Below are 27,450 nucleotides of genomic sequence, written 5' to 3' on the forward strand. Positions count from 1 at the left end.
CTGGCTTCCTCTCACAGTCCAAACACATGCAGGTAGTGGGGTGAGGGGAACTGCTTATCTAAATTGGACATAAAGGCTTAATGTGACCGTGATGGCTTTGTGTCTCTGTGGTAGCTCAACACACTGGTGTCCTGTCCAGGGTGTGTCCTGCCTCTCACCCTTCAGCCCCTCCATGACCATGAATTGGATGAAGTAGTTTGTCATTAGGTTAACTTTGCAACAACAAATATTTACACAACTAATGAATGGCTCATTAATCTGACACTCGGGGCCACGAGCCTGCTAACTGGCTCCACTAATCTTCAGGCTTCACCAAGAGTCAGTCAACTGAAAGCGATTTTGATTATACAAGCTCTAGTTAAACCCCAAAAATGTCAATTAAATGACTGGAAGAAGAACTGTAATAATCCCAGATGAAATAAAAGGACATCGTTTGATGGAAAGTGACAATCGTGACTCAGGCACATCTCAAGTATGATTTTATTCTGTGGGTCTCATATACATCTAACTCTGTTGGTGCAATATAACAGACAGCTACTCAGTACAGCAGTGCCTACATTTTTAATATATCCACATTTACAAGCAAAAATAATTTTTAAAAGATAAATATTAGTTTCCTTGTTAAAGCACAGAATGGAGTTCTCTTGGCTTGCAGCAAAACTATATTGCATCAGTCTCATATAAATATGCTTAACCTCACACTCGTTCTAAGAAGATACGCACTGGTTTGTGCTGCAGATAAAGTGCCTACTCTGCAGCTCTGCAGTCAGAGAATGTCGAAGCAACTCAAGACACAGAAAGTGCAATTTAAAAACACTAAAAAGATCCAGGGCGACGAGGACACACAGATGCATGGCAGGACAGCTGTGTGTGTGTGCATTTAATAAGAGGAGGAGAGAGGCTAGACTACAGTTGGTGAGTTTTTTAAAACAAAACTGAGAGGAGCGCCACTAAAGGGAATGACAGAAACAGAACATGAACACAGCATGTGGCCAGAAAAAAAAAAGTTCATGTTGTAACAGGAGCTCATTTACAACACAAAGACCGACACCTCACAAAATTTCCATCATACACAAAGACTGAACTCAGACCGTCATACAGCGCAGGCCTTCACATGGCCACCGAAGCGTCCGAGTCTTTTGGTCGATTGTGTACGACGTGCTCGAGCTGTCCGGAGTCGGAGACGTCGTAGCTCGTCTTGTACTTAGCCAAGATCTTCATCAAAGGACGCAGCTTCAGCCACCACTGCTCCTTGGGGATCCTGTGACTGCACACAGACGAAGAAACGTCAGTGTCAGCGTTTATTTCGGCATTTCTTTCTCATTTTGGACTCCCGAGTTCTCTTTTGGACTAATCTCCCTGTGTCCCAGCGAGCTACTGTGATACATACACAAAGTCAGTCTCATCCTTGAGTTGGACCACAGGCTGGAAGACCAGAGTCCTGCGGCGCATTCCCAGCAGACAGCAGGAGTCCTCGGCGTTAGCAAACACTCGGCCTGCACACAAACACTGAATCAATCAAAGGTGCAAACACAGGAAGTCCCTGATCTTACAAACATGCATTAGGGTGGAATTAAAGCCACTGGAAACCCAAACCTACAACAGCGTTCCAGCTGTACCTTTTAGGGTCTATACAGTGCCGTTATTTTGGAACTTTTTGATCACTAGGTTTACACCTACACCTCTGTGTGTCAGTGATTTAAAAGCCCACTGATGAAAATGACTAGTGTCATTGTTTTTGTTGGAGAAACAGTGGACTACACTGGTGATCAGGGTTACCCTCACATCCCCCCAGAATGTGCAAACGTGGAGGTGGATAAGGATAACTGCTTCCCTTCTTAAAGTCGGGGATTTTGTTAGTTGGCACCAGAAAAACTAGTCGTTTCATTATTAATATTTTGTTAATGTATAAAGCGAGTTAACTGTAGAGTTGAAGCTGCGTCTATGTAGCCAACCACCAACAGCCACAGCTGCCTTACCAGCAGATGGCAGCAGCACCCCACCCTCCCTCTCTGTGATCGGTAGCTTTAAAGAAGATCAATCACAGCAGAACATACGACCCGATGGCCAGAACCGGACAACCAAAGGGTCCATCCTGACCTGCTTTTGCATTTTGCACCTTTAACTGTATTTTAATCAGTTTTACAGGCCTGTTACTGTGGCTTATTATACGCCACAGTAAGAAAACAAGAAAATAAGGGAAACTTCTTCTGTATTATCAGTAGTCAAATTTCTTTTTTAAGTCTCTATTTTGTATACGGTAAAAAAATTCAGAACTTTTGAACTTTTCAATTCACAAATAATTTCTGTTTTTTAATTACAGTCCTTTTTTTATTAAAGTGTAACCCCAAGTGAGTGAGCTCAGTTTTTAATGTTTTTGGACTTTTTTGTCTCCGAGGACTCACCTAAACTCTGATACCATTTATAATTGTTATGATTTTGGCTAAATTCCCAGTGGCTTTCACATTGAGAGGTATCTGGGGTGGTTCACAGTGATTTATTTCTACTAGCTAGTGGCTATCTGAAACATCATCATAAATGAAACAGCTGCAGTGTGGTTTAAGAGGATGAGAAAACTGAAGCACAAAGAGGTGTTGATATGGAAGCCATGAAAAAAAGCAGCTGAATTGAGATAAAGCACCGCACACTACCAAGAAAATGTGAGAAAAGCAGGAAAAAGAAATGTGCGTGTGGCTCACACAGCCCATGCTTGCACATTTCCATTTCAGAAAGGACCTGGAAAAAGCACTGCATGGTGGCTGCCGGTAAATTTGGAAGGCATGGGCAGATTGCATCCAACGTGTGTGTAACACAACAGTGAAAATGACACACAGAAACACACACACACACACTGGGAGTATGGCGCTAAAATGAAAACACAGGATAGGAGCTAAATATGTAGATGGTCATGGAGCCAGCATGAAGAAGAGGATTTACCTTCATCTTATGTCATCCGAGTGTAAGAGAAATGGACACAAAAAAACAAAACAAAGAGGAGTTTTAACTTTAATGGCGGCCTTAATACACAAACAGTGTACAGGTCGGTTGTGTCGTATCAGATGAGGAAGTGTGTCGGTCCTCATTAAAATGCTACATTGATGAGTGTAAATGATCAATAATTCATTTTCTTTGTGAGGATAAACATACATCAAAATGTCAGACAGAGTGACTCCATGACAGATCTGCTTCACAACGGCCACGCCTCTGCAGGGAGGGAGGATCGGCTACCGCGGGTCTAATTACAGGCAATAGGAACATTAACCTTACCTTGTCTGAACGTCTCAACCAGCTTTTTGGAGACCCACTGCATGGCCTTGGCTGAGATCTTGGTCCCAAAGTTCCGGTCAAATGGAGATGGTGCTCCTCCCTGTGGAAAAAATTAAGAGTTTTCACTCATCCACCAGATCTTTCCCCCCTTTCTTCTTAATTGAACACATGTTTGCTGATGTGGTTTGCTAGCTGTGCTATCTTTAAAACAATCCACAATTCTATTCCTTTGCTGCATTTCATTACAAACTAGATTTTCCTCAGAGATCATCAAAGTTTTGTGTGTTCCAGTTTTTTTGTGCTAATCTCAAGATACACAAATCCAAAATACAACAAAGATCAGCCATGTAAACTGAGAACATGCATATTCATGATACAAATATGGAAAATTGGCACTTCTGTACTCTGGAGGAGACGTTACCACTGATTATTTATACAATGGGAAATCAGCCCACCTGCTGCATGTGTCCCAGCACATTCTTCCTGCAGTCAAACACCCCCCTGCCTTCTTCAGAGTACAGCTGATAGATGAAGTCTGTTGTGTAGTTCTCATTGCAGTTCTCATTCCTGACAGCCACACAGTGAAAGTGTTAGCAGAGGCACACTCACGATGTGTTTGGTTGACGCTCACGCTAGCTGGACGTCATCAGTGGGAGCCGGATCGTAAAATGTCAGCACTGTCAAAACTGTCGACTTCACCACAACATTTGTTTACTACACAAGGAGCTTCGAGTCAAACACAGAGGGATGGAAATGCATGTTTACACTGCAGCTCATTACAAAGAGATGCTGGCTGGAAATTTAAGGTGACTGTCATTTTCTTACCTGAGGACCAGACCTCTCTGAATGCTCGTCTTCATTTTCTCTGTCAAATGTTCAACATTGGCCTGTGGGAATAAGTAGTGCATGTGGCTGATGTTAACACATAGGTGGCTCTGTAAGGTCTGCCTTAGAACTAGAGTAGGGTGACATCTAGTGGATAAAACCAGGAATGACATGTAAAGAACTGAGCCTGAAACCCAAAGGGGACCTATGTTGCTTTACCTTATTTACTGCCATATACACTAACGGCCACTTTTTTAGGTACACCTCTTTTGCCTTCAGTGCTGGTACTAAAGTTTTCCAAGAAAATCCCCCGACACCATTACACCACCAGCAGTTAATGTGGTGACTTTATGTATATATATATATATATGTATATATATATATATATATATATATATATATATATATATGTATATATATATATATATATGTATATATATATATATATATAGTACTATTCTTAGTTAGCGTATTGTCTGTCTTGTTAATGTTTGTTTATAATGGAGCACTGTAACATAAAATAATTTCCCCCAGGGATCAATAAAGTATTCTGATTCTGATTAATGCAAGGCAGAATGGAGCCATGCTTTTATGCCGTTTATGTCAAATTCTCACCCTGCAGTCCCAAAGCTGTAGCAGAAATAGGCTCGACAGCCCAAGCAACATTAACTGTTGCTTCAACTTGCAGTTGTAAGCTGACAGCAGTGGAACCTGCTGCTGTAGTTTGACTTGTTGTGCATCCAGAGATGTTCTTCTGTAAACCACGGTGGTAACGAGTGGTTATTTGAGTCACTGCTGTCTTCCTATCAGCTCAGAGCTGTCTGACTATTCACCTCAGACGTCTGGCATCAACGAGGCCCTTTCACCAAGAGGACTGCAGTGTGTCTGGATGCTTTCTTATTCTTTGATCGATCTCTGTAAATCCTAGAGATGGTTGTGGGTTCAAATCCCAGTAGATCAGCAGTGTCTGCATGCCAGATGCAATGAGTAATTGTCATGTGATTGGCTGATTAGATATTTGGATTAAAAGGAATTTAAACTGGTGTACCTACAAAAGTGGGCATTAAGTGTATATACACTATAAATATAACAGATTCCATCATTATTATTATTATTGAATGTTTTTGTTTTCATACAGGATCGTTTTCTTTTTGCTGCTGTTTGTTTTGTTAGAATGTTTTATTTGCTTGCTTACTTCAGTGTTTATTTCGGAGCATTTATATAACACTGTTTGTTGTTCATTGGACAATACGAAAATAACTGTAATAAGGGGAGAATGTCCTTGGAGAGAGAGGAGCCAAAACTGTTTGTTTGTTTATTTTGGAACTGTGACTCATGCAAAGCTACTTCAGTCCAAGAATAAAAAGCTGGTGCTGAAATGACCATCACAGGTCTACTTTAAATAATGAATGCATACTGGTTCTGTGGTTGCGTCTTACCTGCAGTTCTTTGATGTCAAACGGCTCCTCGTAGATGTAAGCAGCATCAGCCCCTGAAGCCAGGCCCCCCACCGTGGCCAGATAGCCACAGTAGCCTCCCATAGTCTCAATAATGAACACACGTCTCTTGGTCCCACTGGCTGATTGCTTGATGCGATCACAGGTCTGACACACGCACATGAGCTCACAAAGTCAGTACACATTCAGCACTCATGTGTCAAAGCTAACCTCTGTAACCCTGAGCTCATATTTGTCCATCAAAGTAAACATAGAGATTAGAAGTCATGAAGTGTTAACTTAAGACTTTCCACACAGTAGAACAACGTATTTAGCGAATAGCTACATTTCAACAACAGATTCATCTAAATGCTGCTTTCACCAGACAGACTGGATCCTGCGAAAGACGACAGAACACATCAGATGGTAATATTAAATTCAGAATTCATATGCAAACACTTGGTTAAATTCTATGTGGAAACATTTTTTTTTCCTGTGCTAGATTTTTATTTGGATAGCCCAGTGCTGACAATCAGCTAAATATGAGATAATCTAGCGTCAGTTTAGAAGTTGCAGCAGTGGTAAAAATATAAAAATATGTGTTACTGTGAATTCACGTGCTCTGCAGAGAGCCTGTCTCCCAAAAATGGGAAATCGTTCTATTGTGTATCCTTGTGCTTTTAAATGAGAATGTGTTGAAACAGCACAGGGCGATCGTGGCTTATGAGTTGGGAGTTCGCCTTGTAATCAGAAGGTTGCCGGTTCGATGTGTGCAGGCTTGGACAGTCTTAGTCGTTGTGTCCTTGGGCAAGACACTTCACCCTTTGCCTACTGGTGGTGGTCAGAGGACCTGGTGGTGCAAGTGTCTGGTGGCCTCGCCCCTGTCAGGGTGGCTGTGGCTACAATGTAGCTGCCGTCACCTGTGTGTGGATGACTGGATGTGTAAAGTGCTTTGGGGTCCTTAGGGACTAGAAAAGTGCTATATTTTTATAGCTGCTTCCAATAAATAAACTCTTGCTTTAGCTTTTAACAGGGTTAGCTCTAAGAAGTAACATTTGTAACAAATCTGTTTCTCTGCATGGACACAAGCTAACAGTTTCCTGGAGCCCTCAAAGTGCTTCAGCATATCATATATTTAATGTTAGAAAACAACACTGATGTACTTAAATGTGCAGAATTTTACTTCATGCTTTCATGTATGATTTAAAAGAACTGAGAAAGTTGTGCACCAAAGTTTTCCATCTTTCTCAGCTGTTTTGATGATGTGAGTGGGATCAGTAGGAAAACACTTTTTTCCAATTTTTCGCAGCAGCACATGAATGCACAGTTCATGTTTGAGTTAGTGTTCGGGCTAAGTTTAGTTCATTGACTTTTGTTGCCTTTACTGTAAGCTAAATCCAGAGAACATAGTAGTGTAGCACCTTCTGTAAGCAGACAGTTTGCTGAGTATTAGCACTGGACCACAGTTTTATCTCTTGCACTTTCATATCATGCCTCACGTTCGGTGTCTTTGCACAAGCATCTTGAACAAAGCGCTCAAAGCTCTGCTGGCGGCGGTTTGACTGCCTTACCTCCACAATGGCATTGAGGGCTGTGTCTGCCCCGATACTTAGATCGGTGCCGGGTACATTGTTACTTATGGTGGCAGGCAGCATACACATCGGGATGCAAAACTCCTCATAGTTGGCGCGAGCCTCATACAGCTGCAGCAGACTCTCAAACGCCTGAAGCAGCAGTATACAGAAAAACGACCGGTCACTTAGAGAGAGAGGGGTGAATCTCTCTCAGTTTGCAAGAGAGTATCCCGCCATTCCGGCATGTTCCGTGTGATAGCGGCTATGGCTTCCCTTTGGCAGAAAGGACGGGAGGATGGGATTGTGAACAGAGTGGTGGAGAAAAGAAAATAAGAACAGGAAGAGTGGCAGAGCAGAGTGGGGAACGTGTAATCAGAGCAGGAAGTTGATGTGCAGAGAGAGAAAACAGAGGGAAGGATGATAAACAGGGACAGACAAAGAACAGATGAAGAGACAGGACAGAGAGATGTGTGTTTGTTGGCTTCAGAATCTGCTCCACGGTGACGCGGCATATAACAACCACATGACAGCCAGATCTGCTTATATTCAGCAGGACAAGCAGGGCCAATCGAGTCTGCATACACAGCAGGAGGACATGAAGATGGCCAAGCTGCGATTCCAGTTTGAAACAGCACACGTTACCTGAACTACAGGCTGTTAAGCTTGTGTTCTGGCGATGTGTAGACGTCAAAACCTGCATGCAGCCAGCCACTCATCATGACGTGTCAGAGGACACTATCGCAAACACACAGACAGGGAGAAGGGCAAGCAGAGCAAAACATGGCGGCCACAACACGTGTGCACCTCACAGCATGCCTCCATGTTGACACTCGCTTACTTACCTGAAGGGAGCTTTACGTTTACCAGTCACGCCTCACGGTGCTGACATGACTCACTTTGTCTGTCTGAATTTCTAGTTTTTAGGGAGGCTTTTTGTGCCACACGTGGCTGACAGATGCCACCGTTACAAGAATTTCTTCCGAATGATCCCCTGACAGGCTGGTGACTGGTAAAACACAACACTGTGGGTTTTTTCCCCTTGTTGAAACACAGCTGGCTGGCTTGTAAAGTGAGCGGATGTGTTTGTGTTTGTGTGTCTGTGTCATGTCTGTCTATTCCTGTTGGCAGGCCCCATCACTTACAGTAGTGATGGCGTTCAGAGCCGTGTCAGCGCCAATGCTGAGGTCAGAGCCCGGCACATTGTTGGAGACAGTGGCTGGGACCATGACCATGGGCACACAGAACTCGTCATATTTCCCACGAGCCGTTAACAATTCCAGCAGTGACAGGAAGGCCTGCAGGGCAGAGCCAAGTGCTTTAGTGTCTGCGAGGGGTTTGGAAGCTTGGTCTGGAAGAGAGGTGCTACTTGCCACAAAGGAAAGGGTAAGACATAAGTGGAGGGTGCCAAGGGGAGGAGCCAGGTCTATCACAACGGACAGCAGCGAAACAGACAGGTACCACTCCACATTCACCCTCAAAAAACACACACGTACATCATACACAGGATAACTCATTTACTTGCATTCATCAAAGGAAAAGTAAAGCTGGTGAGCATCTATACAGGAGTGCGTGAAATGGCTGAAGAAAAGCAGGTGTTCTCTGTCTCCAAATCAGATCAAATCGAGTCAACTTCAGTTAAATAATCCAAATACATCATGTTAAGGAGTCTTCTTTCTCACTATATAGCTATACATATATATCATATACCATTTAACATTAGCTACATATTAGCTTCCAATATTGCAGTTCTGCAGCTCTGCTTTTAGGCAGAGAATTGAATTTAAAGCATAGTTTTGTACACAGCTATGCATGGAACCATACAGAGGTGTGCTGAAATGAAGTGGGATAAGGCTGATGGAAACATTATACTGTTTACTGTAACATGTCATAAATATTCATCATTTAAAAGCTTTTAAGCTTGTACACAGACTTAAAGATGAGAAGCATCTACTGACAGATTCAACAAGTTAAAAGCAAAACGAGCAGAGACAAAAACAGAGTCGGAAACTTACCTCGAATCCACCGATAATCAGCAAAGCATTTATATTGTGCTTTCGCATTTGCTCGGCAATTTTCTCCACGTGTTTTGCAGGAAGTGTTCTGAGGATTACAAAATGAGTATTATGAAAAAACATTATGGAAATATACAAAATCATTGAAATATAAAGTGCATGGCTGGGAATTTAGTTTCTTAAAGCTATCTATGAGGAAACTCTCTGGATACACTGGTACAGTGCAGATACAGACGCCATCACCTTTGTAGATATCTCAATTTAATCATTATTTTATAAGAAAAACTGAAGACTCTTTACCTTTTTGTCCCCAAGAGGGAGCCACCCTGTCCTGTCCAACCTCCGACATCACCCCATTTCACCTCCTTAATCTGATGGTAGATGGATGAGACAGATACGTTAGCTATTACTGATGGGTGGAGTCGTTCACAGGATGCTTTTATTTATTTTGTTTTGTTTTAAATGTTCTAATTTAGTGCTCTTCTAACCTGCAACGAGCTGAAAAGCTCCAAAAGCTGGTGCCTTTTTCTTTCTTTGTTGTGTTAAGAGTTGCACAGAGACTAATGAATGTAGTCCCAGTGTGGAAGCTGTTTTCTCCCCAGTTTATTTTCTTAAGTTTGCATCTCTCTCACAGTTGTGTATTTTCTGTCCTATCCTCCTGGTTCTCAGGGCAGACATTGCAAACACCAGAGTTAATTTGCTGGACAATCTCTTTCATGTAGCAGCAGAAACTAACAAAGCGTGTAGCAGAGAGTGCTTGAGTCCTGAATAACAGAAATCCATTATTCCCTCTGGTCTAATCTTCTTGGGGTCAGTAGGCACAGTCTGAATCCAGGTCTCACAGAGGATGTTTAACTAAGCGGTGACAGTGGAGACATTCTGATAGAGATAAATGATCCGATTGTTTCTTAAGTGCTGTTCACTGAGCCGACCCCACACTCTGAGCGGTTTCGTCAAAGGAGGCTAGAGGAGAGAAACTAGTTATACCAGTCAAGCAACAAAGAAACGGTATCACCTCAGATTACATATCAGTACAGGTTTTCATTGTTAAAAGTCACACAGGTGCTGCTTGCTTTTACCCTGTATTCATAAATCCTGTGACTTTGTGGTGATAAGTAATGTGAGAAACTCTTTGACTTATCAGTACAGAGCTGTGTTTCTCAGCCCAGGGAGAACAGTCTGTTTCCCCCCACTGGATAGTTGTGGTACTGCATCGTTTCGACTAAGCCGAGCAGAGTGAGCATGAGGAAATTGGTTTACATTAATCTGGACAGATTATCCCCCGGGTTTCTCTGATTATGCTTTAGTGTGACTGTGCACTGTCTGACTCTCATCAAGCTAAGCCAATTCTCTCTGACATATTGATTAAAAAATTGGAGTCACACACACAGAAGATTTTTATTAAGCCTCGAAATTATGAATGCATTTAAATAACATGAAATCTCATTAGTTTCTGGCCGATTACAATGACATGCAGTAGTGCAGCAGCAGTGCTACAAGTCTCACCTGTCCTTTGTAGAATCCCTCAAAGCCATCACTGACGGCAAACATCTTGTGCCCCTCAGAGATGCCCACCCTCACAGCTGAACGGACAGCAGCATTCATGCCGGCTGCAGGGGCCCCGACATTCAGCACTGCCACATTGAAGTTGCTCTGAAGACATAAAATTCACAGCAACAGGTTATCATACGTTCTGGCTCTGGAATAATCCCACCAAATGATAAAGTGTGTTTTTGAACATGGATGATCACGCTCTACAGAAGAAATCAATAAATGCTTTCTGGGGTACTCTCAGCCACATGCTGAGCTTACAGTGGTCATTATCACAGAGGCAGAGGGTGGAGTCAGACCCTAAGGCAAGCTCCACAGCATGGAGTCTGCCAGGCTGCCGCTACACTTCGCTGATTTTCAGTGTAAGCTACCTCCTATGGAGCTGCAGCTCCTTGCAGGGATGATCAAGTCCAACCCTCAGAGGGGGAGCCAGGTGTGATCTAATATCACTGCACAGCAACAGTGGCCCCATATGAAGCCCACGCTCACTAAACCTTAAGGCTTCACACTAAACAAGAATAACACGGGTAATTCAATTCAATTTTATTTATATAGCGCCAAATCACAACAAAAGTTGCCTCAAGGCGCTTCATAGATACAGAGAAAAACCCAACAATCATATGACCCCCTATGAGCAAGCACTTTGGCGACAGTGGGAAGGAAAAACTCCCTTTTAACAGGAAGAAACCTCCAGCAGAACCAGGCTCAGGGAGGGGCGGGGCCATCTGCTGCAACCGGTTGGGGTGAGAGAAGGTATAACAAGTATTGGGTAGAAGTCAATACTTGTTCTTATTATGTGCACTTTTTATCTTTTTATTAATGAACAGCAGGGAACCACTGACGCATATGACTGCTGAATACTAATGCCCTCAGCCTGATGTCACACACCTGTCTACAGGACAATGGTAATAAGGTTACTCCCTCAGAAGGTGTGCAACGCAGGCTCCATAGCTCAGTGGTTAGAGCACTGGTCTTGTAAACCAGGGGTCGCGAGTTCGATCCTCGCTGGGGCCTGGGCAATACTTTCTTATTTGTTTTTGCCTCCACCTCTAGATAAATAAAGTATATGGATTTTGTTTTGTTTTGTCAAAGACAGCTCTTAAAATAGCAGCAGCAGCTGAGTCATTATTTGTTGGGCAGAACCTTAGGCTGACTTGGCTCCCTAAAAACAACCTGCTCTACAGGTATTCTGTGGGGGGAGGGCTCTGTCCTTTTTCATTTCTGTGTGAGTGTTAAGTGTGAGCAAGCAAAGCTGACACCATCACTTACAGTCGGCAGCTCGGATTCTGGTTTACGATGAGCCAGCAGTTTGTATGTCTTCAGGTTGTTTTCAAAGCTCCTGCAGAAAAACCAAGTACAGTGAGTTCATCTGTTCCAACACTTCAATACACAGTAAACACTTCAAAACTAAGGGAGGTGTATTTGAAAATGAAGTCCATGATCCTGATTCTTTCCCTCTTTCCTCATCCTGCTGAACACTGAGTGTAAACAACAGACTGATGGTGTTCTAAAATAGCACCTTGATCCACTTTCCCTGTGTGCACTTGACTGAGTGAAGTTCAGGTCTGTCGGTCATACCTGCCCCGAAGCTTAACGGCCTCCTCAAAGCGTTTCTGGTCCATAGCTTTCTGGACCTCTTGAGTCTGGAGAAAAAAGAAAGGAGATTGTTTCATTGCTTGAAATCTGCATTTAGACACGGCAGCACAAAAGTACTTTTTCAATTTGTTTAATCTACACGATTTGGGAATAAACATCTGCATGAAAGTCTGTGATCTTTGAAGTGTCACAACTGCTGCATGGAGGAGAAACTGCCCTGAAGTGTGGACAGAGGAAAAAATAACATGTCATTGTGTGTTTGGGCAAAAAAGGTGACTAATATGTCACCTCTAACATTTCCTGCTACATAACGTCAGTGAGGTCTTCACTGTGAGCTCTGTTAAACCCAAACAAGGAGTGAGAACGACAACAAAGCTTTTTTGTGCATTTCTATGGAGGCACACATCATCATAAACAGATAATGATTAACCAGTGGCTCCACCTCAAACAATGCACTTCTCTTGTGGACACTATTGCCACTCCAGACTCTGTGCTGTCTGAAATCATTACTTAAGCTCTTTGTCTTTATGGACTCTGTCTGTCTCTCCTCGGCTTCTCTGGTTTTGTAAATATGTGTGTGTGCGTGCCTATTGAATAAGTGAAGGTCTTGGACTGTTTCCAGCACAGAACAGCACTTACCATCTGCACACACTCCATCAGCGGCACGCGCACCGATGTGTTCCCACACAGAGACACCACACAGGCCGGCGTGTTGGCCGTGGTCTCCAGAAGCGCGAGAACAGCCTCGACACCCATACGGCTGGCCTGTATGTGAGACGCACAGATTAAACTGCATCTTCCTCACTCATCGTTTCTATGCCAACACATTCTTCCCCTGCTCAGGGTTTCTTTTGTTCTTTTAAGTTTTATTTACTTTAAATCTAAACTTAAACATCCATCATTCTTTTGTTTTCATCTTTAGACGTTTTGTAGTAAACGGGAAGGGTTCCTGGGATACACTTGCTCGTGTGCAGAGCCACAAATCTGTTAATATGCTTAACGTAAAACCTGAGGGCAACGCTCCTCAGACACACGCGGGATTGAACAGGAAATGTTCTGGACAACTCCTCAAAACAATACTGCGGACAGGGAACATTTATTCTCAATTCTCAAAAGACCATCTATTGAAATTGTGAAAATTAAATCATTTCTGATAACATAATGGCTTTTAAAATTAGGAATAACACTTTAAACACTAATAAATATGCTGCTCAAAAACATAAATGTGCCTATAAACTGCCAAAATAGTCAAAAATGTCAGTTGCAACAACCTCACGTGTTAAATTTAATAACATGGTTTATTTGACAGGCCAAAAGCAAAAGATACTGCTTGGAAAAAAAATGAATCCTTTTTAATCAGAGTAAAGCATCAAGTCAGTTAAAGTTGTGGGTATTGATCTGGTCAGTTAAGTAGCAGAGGAGGTTGCTGATCAGTTTCAGCTGCTTCGGTGTTAATCAAATTAAGAACAGGTGCAAGAGCATGGAGGAGATCCCAGGAGAAACTTAGTTACTCTAGGAGAGCTGGACGGGGGCGTAGAAGGTCCTTAATCCATCAGCAGGAGTGTTGTCTACTCCTTTGTGCGAGGAGGAACAGGATGAGCACTGCCAGAGCTACAAAATGACCTCCAGGAGAACACCTGTGTGGATGTCTGTGACCAAAAACAAAAACAGACTTCATGGAGGCCTGAGTGCCTGATGTCCTCTGGCTTCCCCTCTGTGTTCACTGCCTGGCACCGTGGAGCCCGACTCACATTTGCCATAAATACTAAACCAGGCAGGGCTACCACCGATGCCCTGTGCTTCTGACAAATGAGGACACGTTCACCCTGAGCAAATACGACAGACAAGAAAGGATCTGGAGAAGCCACAAAATCGTTCAGCATGACTGGTTTGTTGGTGGGACAGTGATGGGCTGGGGAGGCATATCCATGGAAGGACGCACAGACCTCAACAGCTTAGGCAACTGCACCCTGACTGCCATTAGGTATCAGGATGAAATCCTTGGACGGACACTCAGACTGTCCAGGAGTTCAGTGGCACTCTGGTCCAGCTCTGGGAGTAGATTCCCCAGGACATCATCCTTTGTCTCACGAGGAGCTTGCCCCGTTGTCAGGAATGCTGACGAGATTGTGAAGGTCACACAAACTACTGAGAACCATTTTTAACTGCAGTAATTTGATTTTTAGGGTGTCTACTGGAGGTTGAAGTTCATTTCCATCAAATGATCTGGCATCATTTAATTCCTTATTTTTAAAACAAATTTTATTTAACCAACAGGCCAGAGGCAACGTAGTTTGACAGAGAAAAATTAATCCTGCTTTTTGAGCACGTGAACCCAACAAATGTTTGATATTTTGGCCTCTAAAGTAATTCAACATTTAGCAAAAAAACATCAGAGCACTGGCTCATAAGTCAGGAGGGTGGACCTACCAAGATACGGTCAAAGGCAGATGGGGTTCCTCCTCTCTGCACGTGTCCCAAAATTGTCACTCGTGTGTCGAAACCCAAGCACTTGACCACGAGCTGCGAGGAAAAGAAAAACAAGTTTGAGCAGATGGCCTGGCATCACGTCATCAATATTCTCATGAAAATAACAGCTGTTCATTTAGCTAATGAATCCTTAAAGAGGCAGTTCACCCTAAAATCAAATGTCTGTGCTTTCCTCAGGCCTGTGCTGCTGTTTATCACCTATATTTGCTTTGGTGTGAGTCGCTCAGCTCCAATTAGTAAGTCTGTTTTCTCTTGAATATAATGCAATCAGATGATGTTTGCCAAGTGCTGATCAGAGAAGCAAAAAATTAAATAAATACATGCATTTAAAATAAACCTCACAGGTACATGCATTCCACATAACGACATAACTGTTAGTCGGTTAAACAAAATAAATTAAACAATGTGCGTGTGTGTTGAGGGGGTTCAGTGTTTGTTTTTTTAAATAAGCAGTCAAATGCTGAGCTTTTTAAATGGATTTTGAGCACCACAAATCGACTGAAGAGAAGGCAGACGGCAAAGTCATCTAGATGAATAAACAGCACAAGATAAATAGGACCAGAGAAAAGGATGTTTATGGGTGAAGTGTTGCTTTACTGTTGTCTAAATTAATCTAATGCATATTATATATACACTAATAAAGGTATAACTGTGTCACTAATATATACAAAACAAAGGTATATGCAAAAACACATGTAAACAAACTGGCACGTCACAAACTTGAACATCAACACGATCTGAAGCTGAAGAGAAGGGGAAACAACAAAGCACAAGCAAGCCGTTCTAATTTTTCAGTCATGTTAGAAACGAGCTTTTAATTTGAAATCAAAAATAATTACTTTAATAAAAACAGAATCTCCAAATAAAAATGTTAGTAATAATTATATAATAATATCATCATGATTCACAATTTACAGTTAAAAAGCCAATTTGTAAGGAAAAAGAAGGCTATGTGTGAAGCAGCTATAAGTAAATGCTATAAGACCTATAATAGCTGTGAGGTTTAGAAAAGGTGTCTTGCAGTGCTTTGGCAGTACAGTGTGGTGAAAGCCCTCTTACCAATCTAGCAAGTGTGCTTTACAGAGCATTCCAGAAACACAGCAACAAAGCCACACCAGGGCAGCAGTACAGTAGTAGAGGTCATTCAGGAGGGAGTCAAAGCTGGAACTGGGTACACTCTGTACTTACATTCTTAACATATTCAGTGGTAATGGATTTGTTGTTACGATCAATCGCCCCTTCGGCTACAATTATGATATTCAGCCTTTTCATCCCTGCTCGGTTCTACAAGGAGGGCGTGGTGGAGAAACAACATGACAGAAAAACTGAGACTGTGGCTGTGACGTGGGCTTTCAGAAGCACGGGGAGGGAGCCGGACGACGACGGCAGCCTGGGAGCACAGGACAGATTTGTTCACAATAAAAGCCTGGGTGTCACCACGGCTTGTGTTCACACTTAGTTATCAGGTGTATCCTGTCTTTATTGCTGCTTGTCCACACTTTGTTATTACGGGACTGAATGTGGATACTGTAAGAAAACTGTAACCAAAGATTTTGGCGGTGTGTAGCTCAGATGGCTGGCTTGCATCAGTCAGGTCTCCGTGCTTCTGGCTTCCCCTTTCTTAACACTCAGGTACTCACATCCTTGACAAAACTAGAGGTTATAGGCTTCCCGTGCCTGTCAATGGCTCCCTCTGCAACTATGATTATGTTCAGCCTTGTTCCCCTGGAACGGGTCTAAATCATAGAACATTGGCATTTTTTTCAAAGCAGAAAAAACACAAAATCTCACAAAAGTCTTTCGTGATTTAAAGTCTGTGTAGAAAAACAAAGAAAGGTTTGGAACAACATGTTGTCAGATTAAATAAAACATTACATCTCATAGAACAGCCCAGTAATACTACACTTCACTGAGTAAGTCTGACTGTGTTACCGCGGATAGCTTCTGACACATCTTCTCCTCCCAGCCATCCTCTGGAGGCATTTCAGGGATCAGCACCCAGTCTGCCCCGCAAGCCAGGCCGCTCACCAGGGCCAGGTAGCTGGGAAACACACACAGGTGATAAAGGTCTGTGTCTCTGACTGAGAATTGATGGTTCTGGATCTGCTAAGGTTTATCTATTCTTACCCACAGTGTCTGCCCATGACCTCCAAAACAAATGTTCTCTGGTGACTGAAAGATAAGGAGAGGAAATATGATGTAGGAACGCTGATGTACCCGAGAGCAGGTGTAGAAGATACCATGATAGTTTTTTCCTGCGTTAAACTTTTCTCAACTTCAAGGTGAGTGATTGAAACAGCTGCTGGTAAGAGTGAAGGATTATTATATTTGAAAGGTACCCTGATAATTAAAGCCTGAACTAGCGACTGACTTGTCACATATGCAGCAAACGTTCACACGTGAAGCTGCTAAAGGTGCTTATGTTGACTGCTCACCTCTGTGCAGTTGTCATAATTGCGTCCACCACCTCGATGATTCTGTGCAAAGCCGAGTCGGTGCCAATTGTCATGTCAGTTCCACAGAAGTCGTTATCGATAGAGCCGACCATCCCCACAATGTGAAGCGCAGAGTACTTCTGGACGGCATCGGCCTCAATCGAACCTGAAAGGAAAAGAAGCTTAGAGCAGGACTGGGCTTTTGTCTGAGTAACCACTCTGAGTCACAGCTGCTCCTACAAACACAAATCTCTGATATTACTGGCAGGAGATACGGCTTCTCAGTATGGCACCAAATGACTCCAAGCTCCACATGCTGTGCAGAATTGTTCTCAACAGTGTAACCATGTCCTCAGAATATATAAACTGCATTTTGTCTTGATTGAAAATAGGAAACACAGAGCCATAAAGCCTCCACTACCTTGCTCCACCAACTCATTCAGCAGCCCGCTCCATTCCTCCTTGAAGAGGTTGGCTCCCGTCAGACTGCCGTCTCCACCGATCACACACAGGTTGGTGATGCCGTGCTGCACCAGGTTGTGGGCAGCCTTCAGGCGCCCCTCATGAGTGCGAAACTCTTTGCAGCGAGCGCTGCCGATAACGGTCCCTCCCTGGTGACGATAATGGGCACGTTTTAAAAGTGTCTCCTGCCCATATCACATGGTTATTCTTTTGGTTTGAACTCCTGTGTTTGTTCTTCAACAGGAAAAGCACCACTGATAAGACACCGCCTACTGCGATGTTAGAGGTTGTAATCTTTCACCACTAAACAGCCTTATCGTCTGTGTCACATGACTTACATGTTCCTCCTTTGTGCATTGCTTCCTGCAAGATAAACCTAACTTTGATAAATACATATTTCAGTGTTTCTCCACACTTTTATATTTTATTTATGGTGGGTAAAGAGGGCATGTGGATGCATTAGTCACGCCATAATAAAAATGATAATAATTCCAATTTATAGTAAACGTCTCAAGCAGAGGTGTGGACTCGAGTCACATGACTTGGACTCGAGTCAGACTCGAGTCATTAATTTTATGACTTTAGACTTGACTTGAAAAAATGTTCTAAGACTTGTGACTTGACTTGGACTTTTACACCAATGACCTGGGACTTGAATTGGACTTGAACCGGTTTACTTGAAAAGACTTGATATTTCACCCCAAATATAAAATTTAACACGCATATTATATAGAAAGTGTGCACCATTAATTCAATTCATTCATTCATTTATTCCAACCACACTCCGTACGTATGTGTGCGTGAGCTGTAGCACAGCCAATCAAATTAACCAGATTTTTTAAAAAAAGAAAAAGAAAAACGCTCAAAGATGCTGCAAGTAGCCTATGAAGTAGTCAACAAAAAAACGAAATGCAATATGCAAAACATGCAAGAAGAGAATCACAGACAGAGATGGAACAATTTCAACTTTCTCCGACAGTTGAAGTTGCATAAAGAACAGTAGGTGGTCCTTCTCTTCAAGGACTTCAAGAATTATTCTTGGAGCTAAGTTTAATTGAGGTGCAATTTCACAATTTGTGTATATTTTCTAAGTTCACTATTTTGTCATGTGTTGAGAAAAACACAGATTTAAAAATCACATGGTCTAATATTTATATTTAGCATAACTGCAACATTCTTTTTTTTTTCTTTTTTTTTTAAAGACTCAAAAGGACTTGAAATTCAAAGTTTCAGACTTGTGAGTTTACTCTGACTTTTACACCAGTGACTTGAGACTCGACTCTGACTTGTCTGACATTACTTGAGACTTGACTTGTGACTTGAGGATAAAGACTTGAGACTTACTTGAGACTTGCAAAACAATGACTCTGGTCTCAAGAAATAAATCTGATGTGAGGTTAGGTTATTTATTTATTATTAAACATGTCAATATGAAGATTGTTCCTCTGCAAAGTGCTTTGAGTAAAATAAGCTGCTTATCTAGTAAGCATCCCATCCTGCAGATGAACTCTAACTGCACTGTCTTGAACTGCAGCTGGTGACAATACTCCAAAGTCGCCTCTGCAGCCTCGGTGGACTTCAAAGCAATACATCAAACGGGTCTCCACTTGCTCCAGGTTCTAGTTAGAATGGTTCCTCAAACTCACAGAGGACAACCGGAGTAGCACAAGGATACTATCCCCAGCTGCAGTTCAAAACAGTGGAACTGGAGTACATCCAAATGGACGTGATCCTCTCTAGAGAAAGCAGCTGAATAACGCTGATTACCATCACAACAGTAGCCTGGTCAGAGAGCCAGGAAGAAAAACGATACAGGAAGGGCCAGCCAGAGTTAGCTTACTGAAGATGATGAACTTGCAGAGTGAGAAGATCATAAATCAATCACACATCAAGGCGTTCCTCCACACAAATAAAAAGCTAAATGAGTTTTTGGACAGTTATTAAAACACCTGCCAGCCAATCCAAGTAATGTTTCCATGTGGGAAACACTGCAGTCCAAGAACTGCAAAAGTACTTATTACTTTCAAATGTTTCCGATATAAGCCGGGAGCCCACAGGAGAGAGAACACCTGCTTATAAAAACCTCACTCTGTGTATGTTACATGTGTCTAATACAGACCATAATAATTACTCACCAACTGTAGCATGCTGGACACACTTTCCCATGTGGCTTCCTTTATGTTATCCCCACCATCCACCATACCTTGATATCCCTGATTACAGAGAAAAAAAAAAGAATATACATTTAACATTTATGCCTAAAATTGTGGCTTTAACTAATTTAATTAGATATAAATTACATGTAATAAACATATAAATTGCCCATGTAACTCTGTTACATAAGTACAATATGAAATGTTACATTTAACGGAATCTGGGCAAATGAAATTTACTCAAGTAGTATACATTCAGTTTATTTTCCTTACTAATTATTTATTTGAATACATGACCATTTCATTTCTGTTGCAATTTCATGGTTATGAGGACAAAGAATCATCTTTCTGAGTGTTGCACGAGCTAAGCAAACAAACACACACTCCAAATAACCTCTGGCTAACAGCCCAAAATACAACGCAACGACATCCTATTGTCATCATGACTTGAAATAATCAAAATATTTCCACGTAATTCAAAACCAATGAAATTTACATCGTTAACTATAAGACTTGTGCATCGTCATACTGTGCTACCTTAGCTGGGTGCAGGGTATTCATATGAGACATCTAAAGCCTCAGTTATGTAACATCATACTGTGAGTGAGCAGAAGCCACACGTACACAGATGTGCTGGGATCACAGGATGAGCAGACAGAGCATGTCTCTTCCCAAAGCTCTTTTAACATCTGCTTCATGAAAACAAAATAAACATCCCTGTATGATACCGGACCCCTGGCTAGTACTGTACACAAATCCAACCATTAAAGTTGGGCTTAAATGTCCTCCAAATACTTTATAGTGATTTTCCTTGAAAATGCTACTATAGTCCTAAAGATAAATTTATGGCTCACCTCATGAATGAAATAAACCTTTGCCCCCACATACAACCCCATTCGAACCACAGCACGTACAGCACCATTCATTCCTGAAAGAGAAAGAGTTAAAAGAAGAAATCTTAATCACAAAACAACTTTTTTTACAAGGTCAAACTTTAAACTATAGAGAGGGAAAACACGTGTGTCTCAACTGCACAAAATTATTGTAAAGCCCCAATTTGTATGGCTCTTCCAGGGCTTAAGCTACATGGATATTTATTTAATCTGGGTGCAGCTGTAAACTTTTATTTATTTATTTTTTATGAGTATTTCTATGTCCTGGATGTGGGAGATAATGTGTGGAAGCCCAGCCTTTGCGTGTTTATAGTGTCTGTATGTCACTTGTGGAATTTTTTTGCCCCGTCAGAAAGCCCTGCCATGTTTGGTCAAAAAGCTTTCCTAGCTCCTCCTACAGCTTCTCTGAGTCTGAGTGAAAATACTAACCAGTAAGACCATGCTCTGTGGTTTTAATGTCAACGTCGGGGTTAGCTTCAACACAGATGGAATAAAAACGTAAAGCTTTACCGATAGGAAGGAGGAGGATGGGAACTTGGCTAACTGGAAGAGTTGTAAACAAAGGGAAGAAAGGACTGGGTTTCCTTGTGAACCAAGCAGTACTGTTACTCTGCAACACAAAGGCTCAGCCCACTCGGGAAGCAGAGGACACAGCAGTGTGGGAAGGGAACAAATTAGGAGAAGACCTCTGAAATGTGTTCTGCTCATGAAGCCGGCAAAGCATCCAGAATTATTAGAAAAGGACCAACAATACAACCCAGTGTATAATCCATGGCACGCTGTCCTTGTTACATAACTACAATCACAGGGGCATCAGACATCAGAGTGTGGTGAAAACAGAGGCAGAATATATGAAAAGATCTTCGCGTAGATATCTCAGCTGGTTTCAAAGTCTCTATCAAAGCAGAACATCTCTTCTTCTGCGTGACTGACTCTTTCTCCTGCTGACTGACTGAAAGCACTCAGCCAAGGCTACACAATGTACTCTGACACTGATGCACGGTCTCAGTTAGTATGCTGCAGACTCGCTGCTTAACTCTTCCAAACGCTGCGTGTTTGTTCTGCAATTAAGTGGATCAATTCACTGCTTCTGAATAACCACATTCACTCTTTGAGCTCCTGAAGGATGGAGGTTACACTATAGAACACCTGGTATAATTAATAATAATACATTATTAATAATTGTTCACAAATGCACTTACATAACCACAACAGGTGGTTTCTGAGAAAAGGTCAACATTTGTCTAAATTAGGTATTGAAAATGCTAAAAGTGGACACAACTTTGATCTGACCATGGCTTCTCAGGGTAATATTGGAAGAATATCTGGATCAATAAGCCAAAAAAAGTTGAAGTGCTTTCTGACTATTTTTAAAGCAGGATAAAGAAGTTTTTTCCCCACTAAGATACAAAGCTTCTTACTATTTTTGTCAAATTACAATTTACAGTTGGTTTTTTAATAACTTTCCATGCAGCATGAAAACAATAAGAAGAAAAAGTGTTTTAAAATATCCATATTTATTCATGTTTTGCTCATATTCCACTTTCTACAGCTTGAAAGATATCAGGATGGATTCACTCTCTCTTTATGTTTCCTCTACTACACTGGTCACGTGTAGGCCTAACAATACGTTACATAACTGGTAAAAATAACCACATCCTGTCTTTAAATAAAATCATAAAGTTTCGACTTTTGTTGTTTAATTATAAGATGATGTAGCTCATTCGGATCAGCCGGCTGCCATTACAATGTGGCGTTACACGGCAGTAGTAGATATACATGTGCTTAAGCGAAATTACGGGATGAGCCGGTGAGCACATGACCCGGGTTTCCTCTGTGACGTATAGTCGACTGAAAGAGACGTATATGAGTTATATGCTGCTCATCACGTAGACAGGATGCCGGTATCCCACAACCGCTGGCCTCCACTGTGCTAATAAAAATCCAAAGTCTCTAGTCTCGCTAAAAATGAACACGACAGAAACGCTGTGTAAGAATTTCCAACCTGTGCGCCAGTGGCCTACACATCCACCAGAACCAGCTTTTAATGGTTACACAACACAGCGCCCTGCACTCGTGCGTATCTGGCTTCTGCACAACCTAAATTAATTGGGAATCTGCGCTAATTAAAGGCTAACACAAGCCCGTCAGTTATAATGCAATAATAAACTGTGAGGAGGAAAGCAAACCGCGCGGCTCGACCTTGACGCATCCGTCTGAGCCGCTGGGTAATGTCACACATGCCTCTGAATCAATGACAGGATGATGCTGTTAGCGACTTATTAGGATGCGCGGTGTTAGCATGCCGGCTAACCGTGTAAATAGCACATAACATCACAGCCTTACTGTACCACCCCGCCCCAATAAATAAAAGGCAGGCCGACTTGACAGGCAGTTCACTATGACACGGCTGTGTATCTTCGCCCTCTGCGGGCCTTTCCTCACTGATACGATGCTTCACACAAGTATCCACAAAAAGTGTAACTATATACTCTACCTTGAGCATCCCCTCCGCTCGTCAGCACCGCAATGGCTTTGCCCGCTCCCGACAGGTTCTCAAAAAATATCTTCTTGCTGTCCGGCTGCGCCATTTTCAGTGCAACTCACTATATAAATATAAATAAATATGTGTTTCCTGGCACAAGCCGATAAAATAGAACACCGACAGTACGGAACTGTGATAAAATGATGAAGGGCAACAATCTATGCCCTCTGCCTATGTACAGTATGCCCGCTTTGGTCTCCTTCTCCTGCCTGTTCCGTATCTGGTCGCTGATTTGCATAGGCCGAGCGCGAGCACAGTTATTGACAGAAGCTCGGGCCAATCAAATCATAGTTCCAGCAGCATCCGTTCGCTCGCAAACTAATAAGAGATGTGTGGGCGGGTCTATCATTAGAGGATGCCGGCGAGGTTTCAGTGAACCTTAGTGAGGAGGAAGCAACAAGTTGCGAAAGTTACACACAGAAACACCTGAATTATACAGGGTAAAGACGAATAAATCTATTATTTTTAAATCAATACTATGAGTAGTAATAGCAGTAGAAGTATTTTTATTTCTATTTCTAGGCCTAGGTGTTTTTATTGCAGTAAATGGTTTGCTCCATAATCAACATTTTGGTAATCCTTCTATATGTGTTTCAACTGTGTACATTTTATAGTATTCTAAATCTATATTCTTTCACTGTTGCTGATGCATTTGCCCAACCGTGTAAGGCAAAACAAACCTTCCACAGATGCACTTATGCCATTCTTCGTAAAATGCATCGTTTACCCCCCAGGCTGACTCTTTTGTGAAGTGTATTCTTGTGTGGTGATCACTGCTTAAATATCATATTTACCTTTGCATCGCTGAAACTGTGCGCTTTCCTTCAGGCCGAAATCCTTTTACATTGGAGCTATGACTTCCGTTCAAGGTCGTTTTTTATGAGCCACTGATTTTTGTTACTACCTTTATGCGTGTATGTGTATGGGACTCCTAACACTACACAGAGTAAGGTAGCGTTGACTATTTAATATTTTTCACAGATAAACACAAGAATGTAAAACTATGAAACACGCAATGAGGAAGGTTCCACTTTGGATCGTTGTCTCCATCATGTGGCCTTAAGGCCAAACTACAAGTGGAAAGACATTGAATTGTATTTTTCTCGTATTTGTTGAAGACCATTGCTATAAAACGGAAGTACTGTGCATGCTCTGTATTGGTCTCAAACAAAAAGTGTGAGTAAAGGTCTGTTTAGTAACATATAACATCAAAACCTGAGTCATCAGCAGAAAGAAAAAAAAATCAGTCATTTTGAATTATTCTCATGACACAGCAGACACCGCTGAACTACCTAATTTAATTATAGCCTACTTTGCAATATGATTTAGAACAAGCAAATGAGGCTACTGTGCTTTTAGTCCAGAATCACCCTATTATCAGAAAACTGTTTTTCCTGCAAACTCAAAATCGATTAAGAAGAAAATAACATACTGATATGCATGAATGACAGCCCGTAAGCTTCAGGAACTACATCCAACGACATATAAAGTGATGCTGCTAGTGACACTGATAGTTGTGCACCTTCTTGCCTCACATGTGTCCCCCCAGTCCCCTTAGACACTCCTACATCTTCCCTGGAGAAGACGCTGTTCATTTTTGTGTTAGTTCCAGTCAGTTATGAGAACTGTTTCAATTTGATCACACCCACTGTCCTGATCTTCCTTTTTTTTTTATCTTCGAGTGGAGGGAATTGCTTCCTTTACATTAACAAGCCTCTCTGCCCTCAGGCACTTACAGCCATCATATGGTCTCACTCCACGTGCTGTCGAGACAACTTTGGTGGAAACTGTTGAGATGACTGCCAGCTGGAGGCCCGATGTGGATCTTTTATCTGAACTCATCATTCTTTGCCGTCAGCTTTTTGCTTCACATACCAACGAAAGCTCTGTATCCGTCAAATCATGTCATCTGCTACAGGATTGGTTTATCGTCAGGCCTCAGCTGTAGCATGAAGCAGACGACGACAAAGAGCTTAATTTGTGTGACAAATAAGTGCAACTCTTACACACAACAAATGTTGTCGTTTTCATTTCTCCAGCACATCATATTGTGCGCGAGGTAACATGAGTACAGCCTACTGTAAATATCCATTAGGGCGTTAAGTGACATGTAGAATTTCTAAGATTTCAATTACGCGAATCTCTTGGAAAAGCTTGAGAAACACCAGCATTATCAGTCGTGCATGTGAGCAGCCTAAAGAAAGGCCTGCTGGCTGGCAAACTGCCATCAGTGTTGTTTTCTCACCGTAACTGTATAATAAATACATGTGCGGACTTAAGTTACTCACTCCCACAGGAAAACCGGGGCTGTCCATTAAAGTCTGTTAGCTTCATCCCAGAAGCACGTAAGCAAATTGATAGTGAATGGAAAGAGAATGGTTGAGTAAACTGAGCCGAAGAGACATAAATGTGTCCACGTCTGGTTTGTCAGAGGCAGCCTGCAGGTAAAACTCCTCAGACTGTAGGAAAAAGCTGCTCTTAAAACATCACTGCAAGTGTTGGGAGTGTTGGGACTTGTAGAAAAGCAAGAGAAATGAAAGAATTGAAAGAAGTTGGATTTTTCATTTTTCTTTGTAAAATGTAGAATTTTACATCTATTTGTAGTTTCTTGTGTTTTCTTATCATTGTTGCGTAGCAGCCATTGCCGAGGTGTTTTTCCTCTGGGGTATTCTGTGCTGAAAAAAAGTGATTGTTGTATTACCAGTTCATTTTCTACTTCCAAGAGCAGCAACCAGACACCGGGGGGTTACGACACCAAAGAGGAAGTTGCAGTTAACCACAGATTTACTCTTGATTGACTTATTTATTTCCTGTATGGGCACGGGGAGAGAGAGCCAAGAGACATTTTGATTTTTACATATTAATAAACATGACACAGAAATGTAAAAATGTGCTATTTATTTGAGTGTGGAACACAGAGATCTTTAAAAACTAAATTCATATACAAGAGATTGTCTGAAACATGACACGCTAATGATCTTGGCCCAAATGAGCTTGATGGTAACATGTTATGCTCAGAATGATAAGATAACAAGTCAAGAACTCAATCTATAATCTAATTCGATACAATAGTGAGATTACATGTAACGTAAATAAAGGTATTGTGTTTTGAGGTCAAATGTTTTTTGTACCTGTCCTTGTGTTGGAGTTCAAACAGATGTTAGAGAAAGTGTTCAGCTCTGGATCCATTAATTATCCACATCCATTCAGCTCAGCCCAGTTATTTTATTGACCTCTGCATCAGCCGATAGAGGAATTTTACAGTGTGTTGATTCAGACAGATTCAGTGACACACTGCCTCACTGAGTATGGATGCTTTTCATCAGCTAGCACTACAGTATTCAGGCCACAGAAGGGTTCCCTTGCACTAACAGGTTCAAGAAGACAGCACTTTTCAGTCACAACTAATGCTGATCCTCCACATTTCTTCTTGCTGATCAGATTATAGCTCGTATAACTGAAGAATTTCTAAATCGCTGAAAACCAGGCAGACACCCACAGCTGGAAAATGCCCACCAGCTGCAAGTGGCCACTTTAGATTGGCAGCCATGCTACATGGTACAAAAAGCAGTTGCTGTAGAGTGGCTGTAGACTATTACACAAACGCAAGAACATAGTGTACCCTTAAAGCCTTAAAGCATAATGTTCCCACCCACATGCTTGACTATGTGGAATGTGTTCTTTGGTCATACTCAGAATTCCTGGCACAAAGCTCGACTTTAGTTTCCTCTGATCACAGCAATTTCTCTGAGTCATTTTAAAGTTCACTGGAAAACTTAAGGCAGGCCTGTACATGTGCCTTATTGAGCAGGGGAATTTGTTATGACATAGCATTACCATGATCCCAACTGCCTTCCCAGGCTCCTCCCATGTAGTTTTAGGCTGATCCACTAGCTTTCCTAAGCTCATCCTCACCCCAGGAGGCAATTGAGGCGACTGGTGCTCATTTCTTTCATTTCTGAATACTGCACCAGCAGTTGTCACCTTCTCCCCAAGCCTCTTGCAGTCTTGTAACTTCTATATTTACATTTATAACATATATTTATAACTTTTTTCAGAATTTTTGGATGATATTCTGTTTCTCTTTATTAGCATAAAGCTACCATAAACATTACAGACAGTACGTGGTGTCATCTTCAGGTGACATGAATATCACCTTGACAAATCACTGTGAAATGTCTACTGGTGTCTGAGATGTTTCCAGTCTGGAC

The 27,450-nt window shown here is 41.9% G+C and overlaps 1 protein-coding gene and 1 non-coding gene across 6 annotated transcripts; one reads left to right on the forward strand and one right to left on the reverse strand.

The window, feature by feature from the left end:
* Positions 1–462: 462 nt before the first annotated feature.
* On the reverse strand, positions 463–23,466 carry pfkpa (phosphofructokinase, platelet a). Of its 5 annotated transcripts, XM_085172468.1 has the most exons (23): positions 23,192–23,466; positions 20,656–20,729; positions 19,784–19,861; positions 17,608–17,797; positions 17,187–17,352; positions 16,879–16,923; positions 16,684–16,792; positions 15,940–16,035; positions 14,692–14,784; positions 12,901–13,026; positions 12,244–12,308; positions 11,935–12,004; positions 10,621–10,767; positions 9,415–9,485; positions 9,115–9,202; positions 8,245–8,397; positions 7,100–7,252; positions 5,532–5,696; positions 4,093–4,154; positions 3,723–3,834; positions 3,268–3,367; positions 1,391–1,496; positions 463–1,267 (listed from the first exon to the last, which is right to left on the reverse strand). In XM_085172468.1, the coding sequence occupies exons 1-23, from the start codon at positions 23,283–23,285 to the stop codon at positions 1,111–1,113; spliced, it is 2,520 nt and encodes an 839-aa protein (XP_085028594.1). In that variant the 5' UTR covers positions 23,286–23,466; the 3' UTR covers positions 463–1,110. The 5 variants fall into 5 exon arrangements, with proteins under 5 accessions (XP_085028594.1, XP_085028591.1, XP_085028593.1 ...); XM_085172465.1 differs by lacking the exon at positions 8,245–8,397; XM_085172467.1 differs by lacking the exon at positions 7,100–7,252.
* trnat-ugu (transfer RNA threonine (anticodon UGU)) lies at positions 11,607–11,679 on the forward strand. Its single transcript has one exon. It is a non-coding gene; the product is annotated as a tRNA-Thr (tRNA).
* Positions 23,467–27,450: the final 3,984 nt, after the last annotated feature.

This window comes from Neolamprologus multifasciatus, chromosome 9, assembly GCF_963576455.1.
Source record: "Neolamprologus multifasciatus chromosome 9, fNeoMul1.2, whole genome shotgun sequence".
Lineage (NCBI taxonomy): Eukaryota > Metazoa > Chordata > Actinopteri > Cichliformes > Cichlidae > Neolamprologus > Neolamprologus multifasciatus.

Bases quoted from the DNA above. Each gene is read 5' to 3' on its own strand.
- pfkpa (XM_085172468.1), bottom strand. From the start codon at position 23,285: ATGGCGCAGCCGGACAGCAAGAAGATATTTTTTGAGAACCTGTCGGGA. The intron at 16,036-16,683 runs GTAACACAGTCA...CCCTCCTTGTAG, and splicing joins TGTGTCAGAAGCTATCCGCG to AACCGAGCAGGGATGAAAAG. The intron at 8,398-9,114 runs GTAAGTTTCCGA...TCTGCCCTGCAG, and splicing joins TGATTATCGGTGGATTCGAG to GCCTTCCTGTCACTGCTGGA.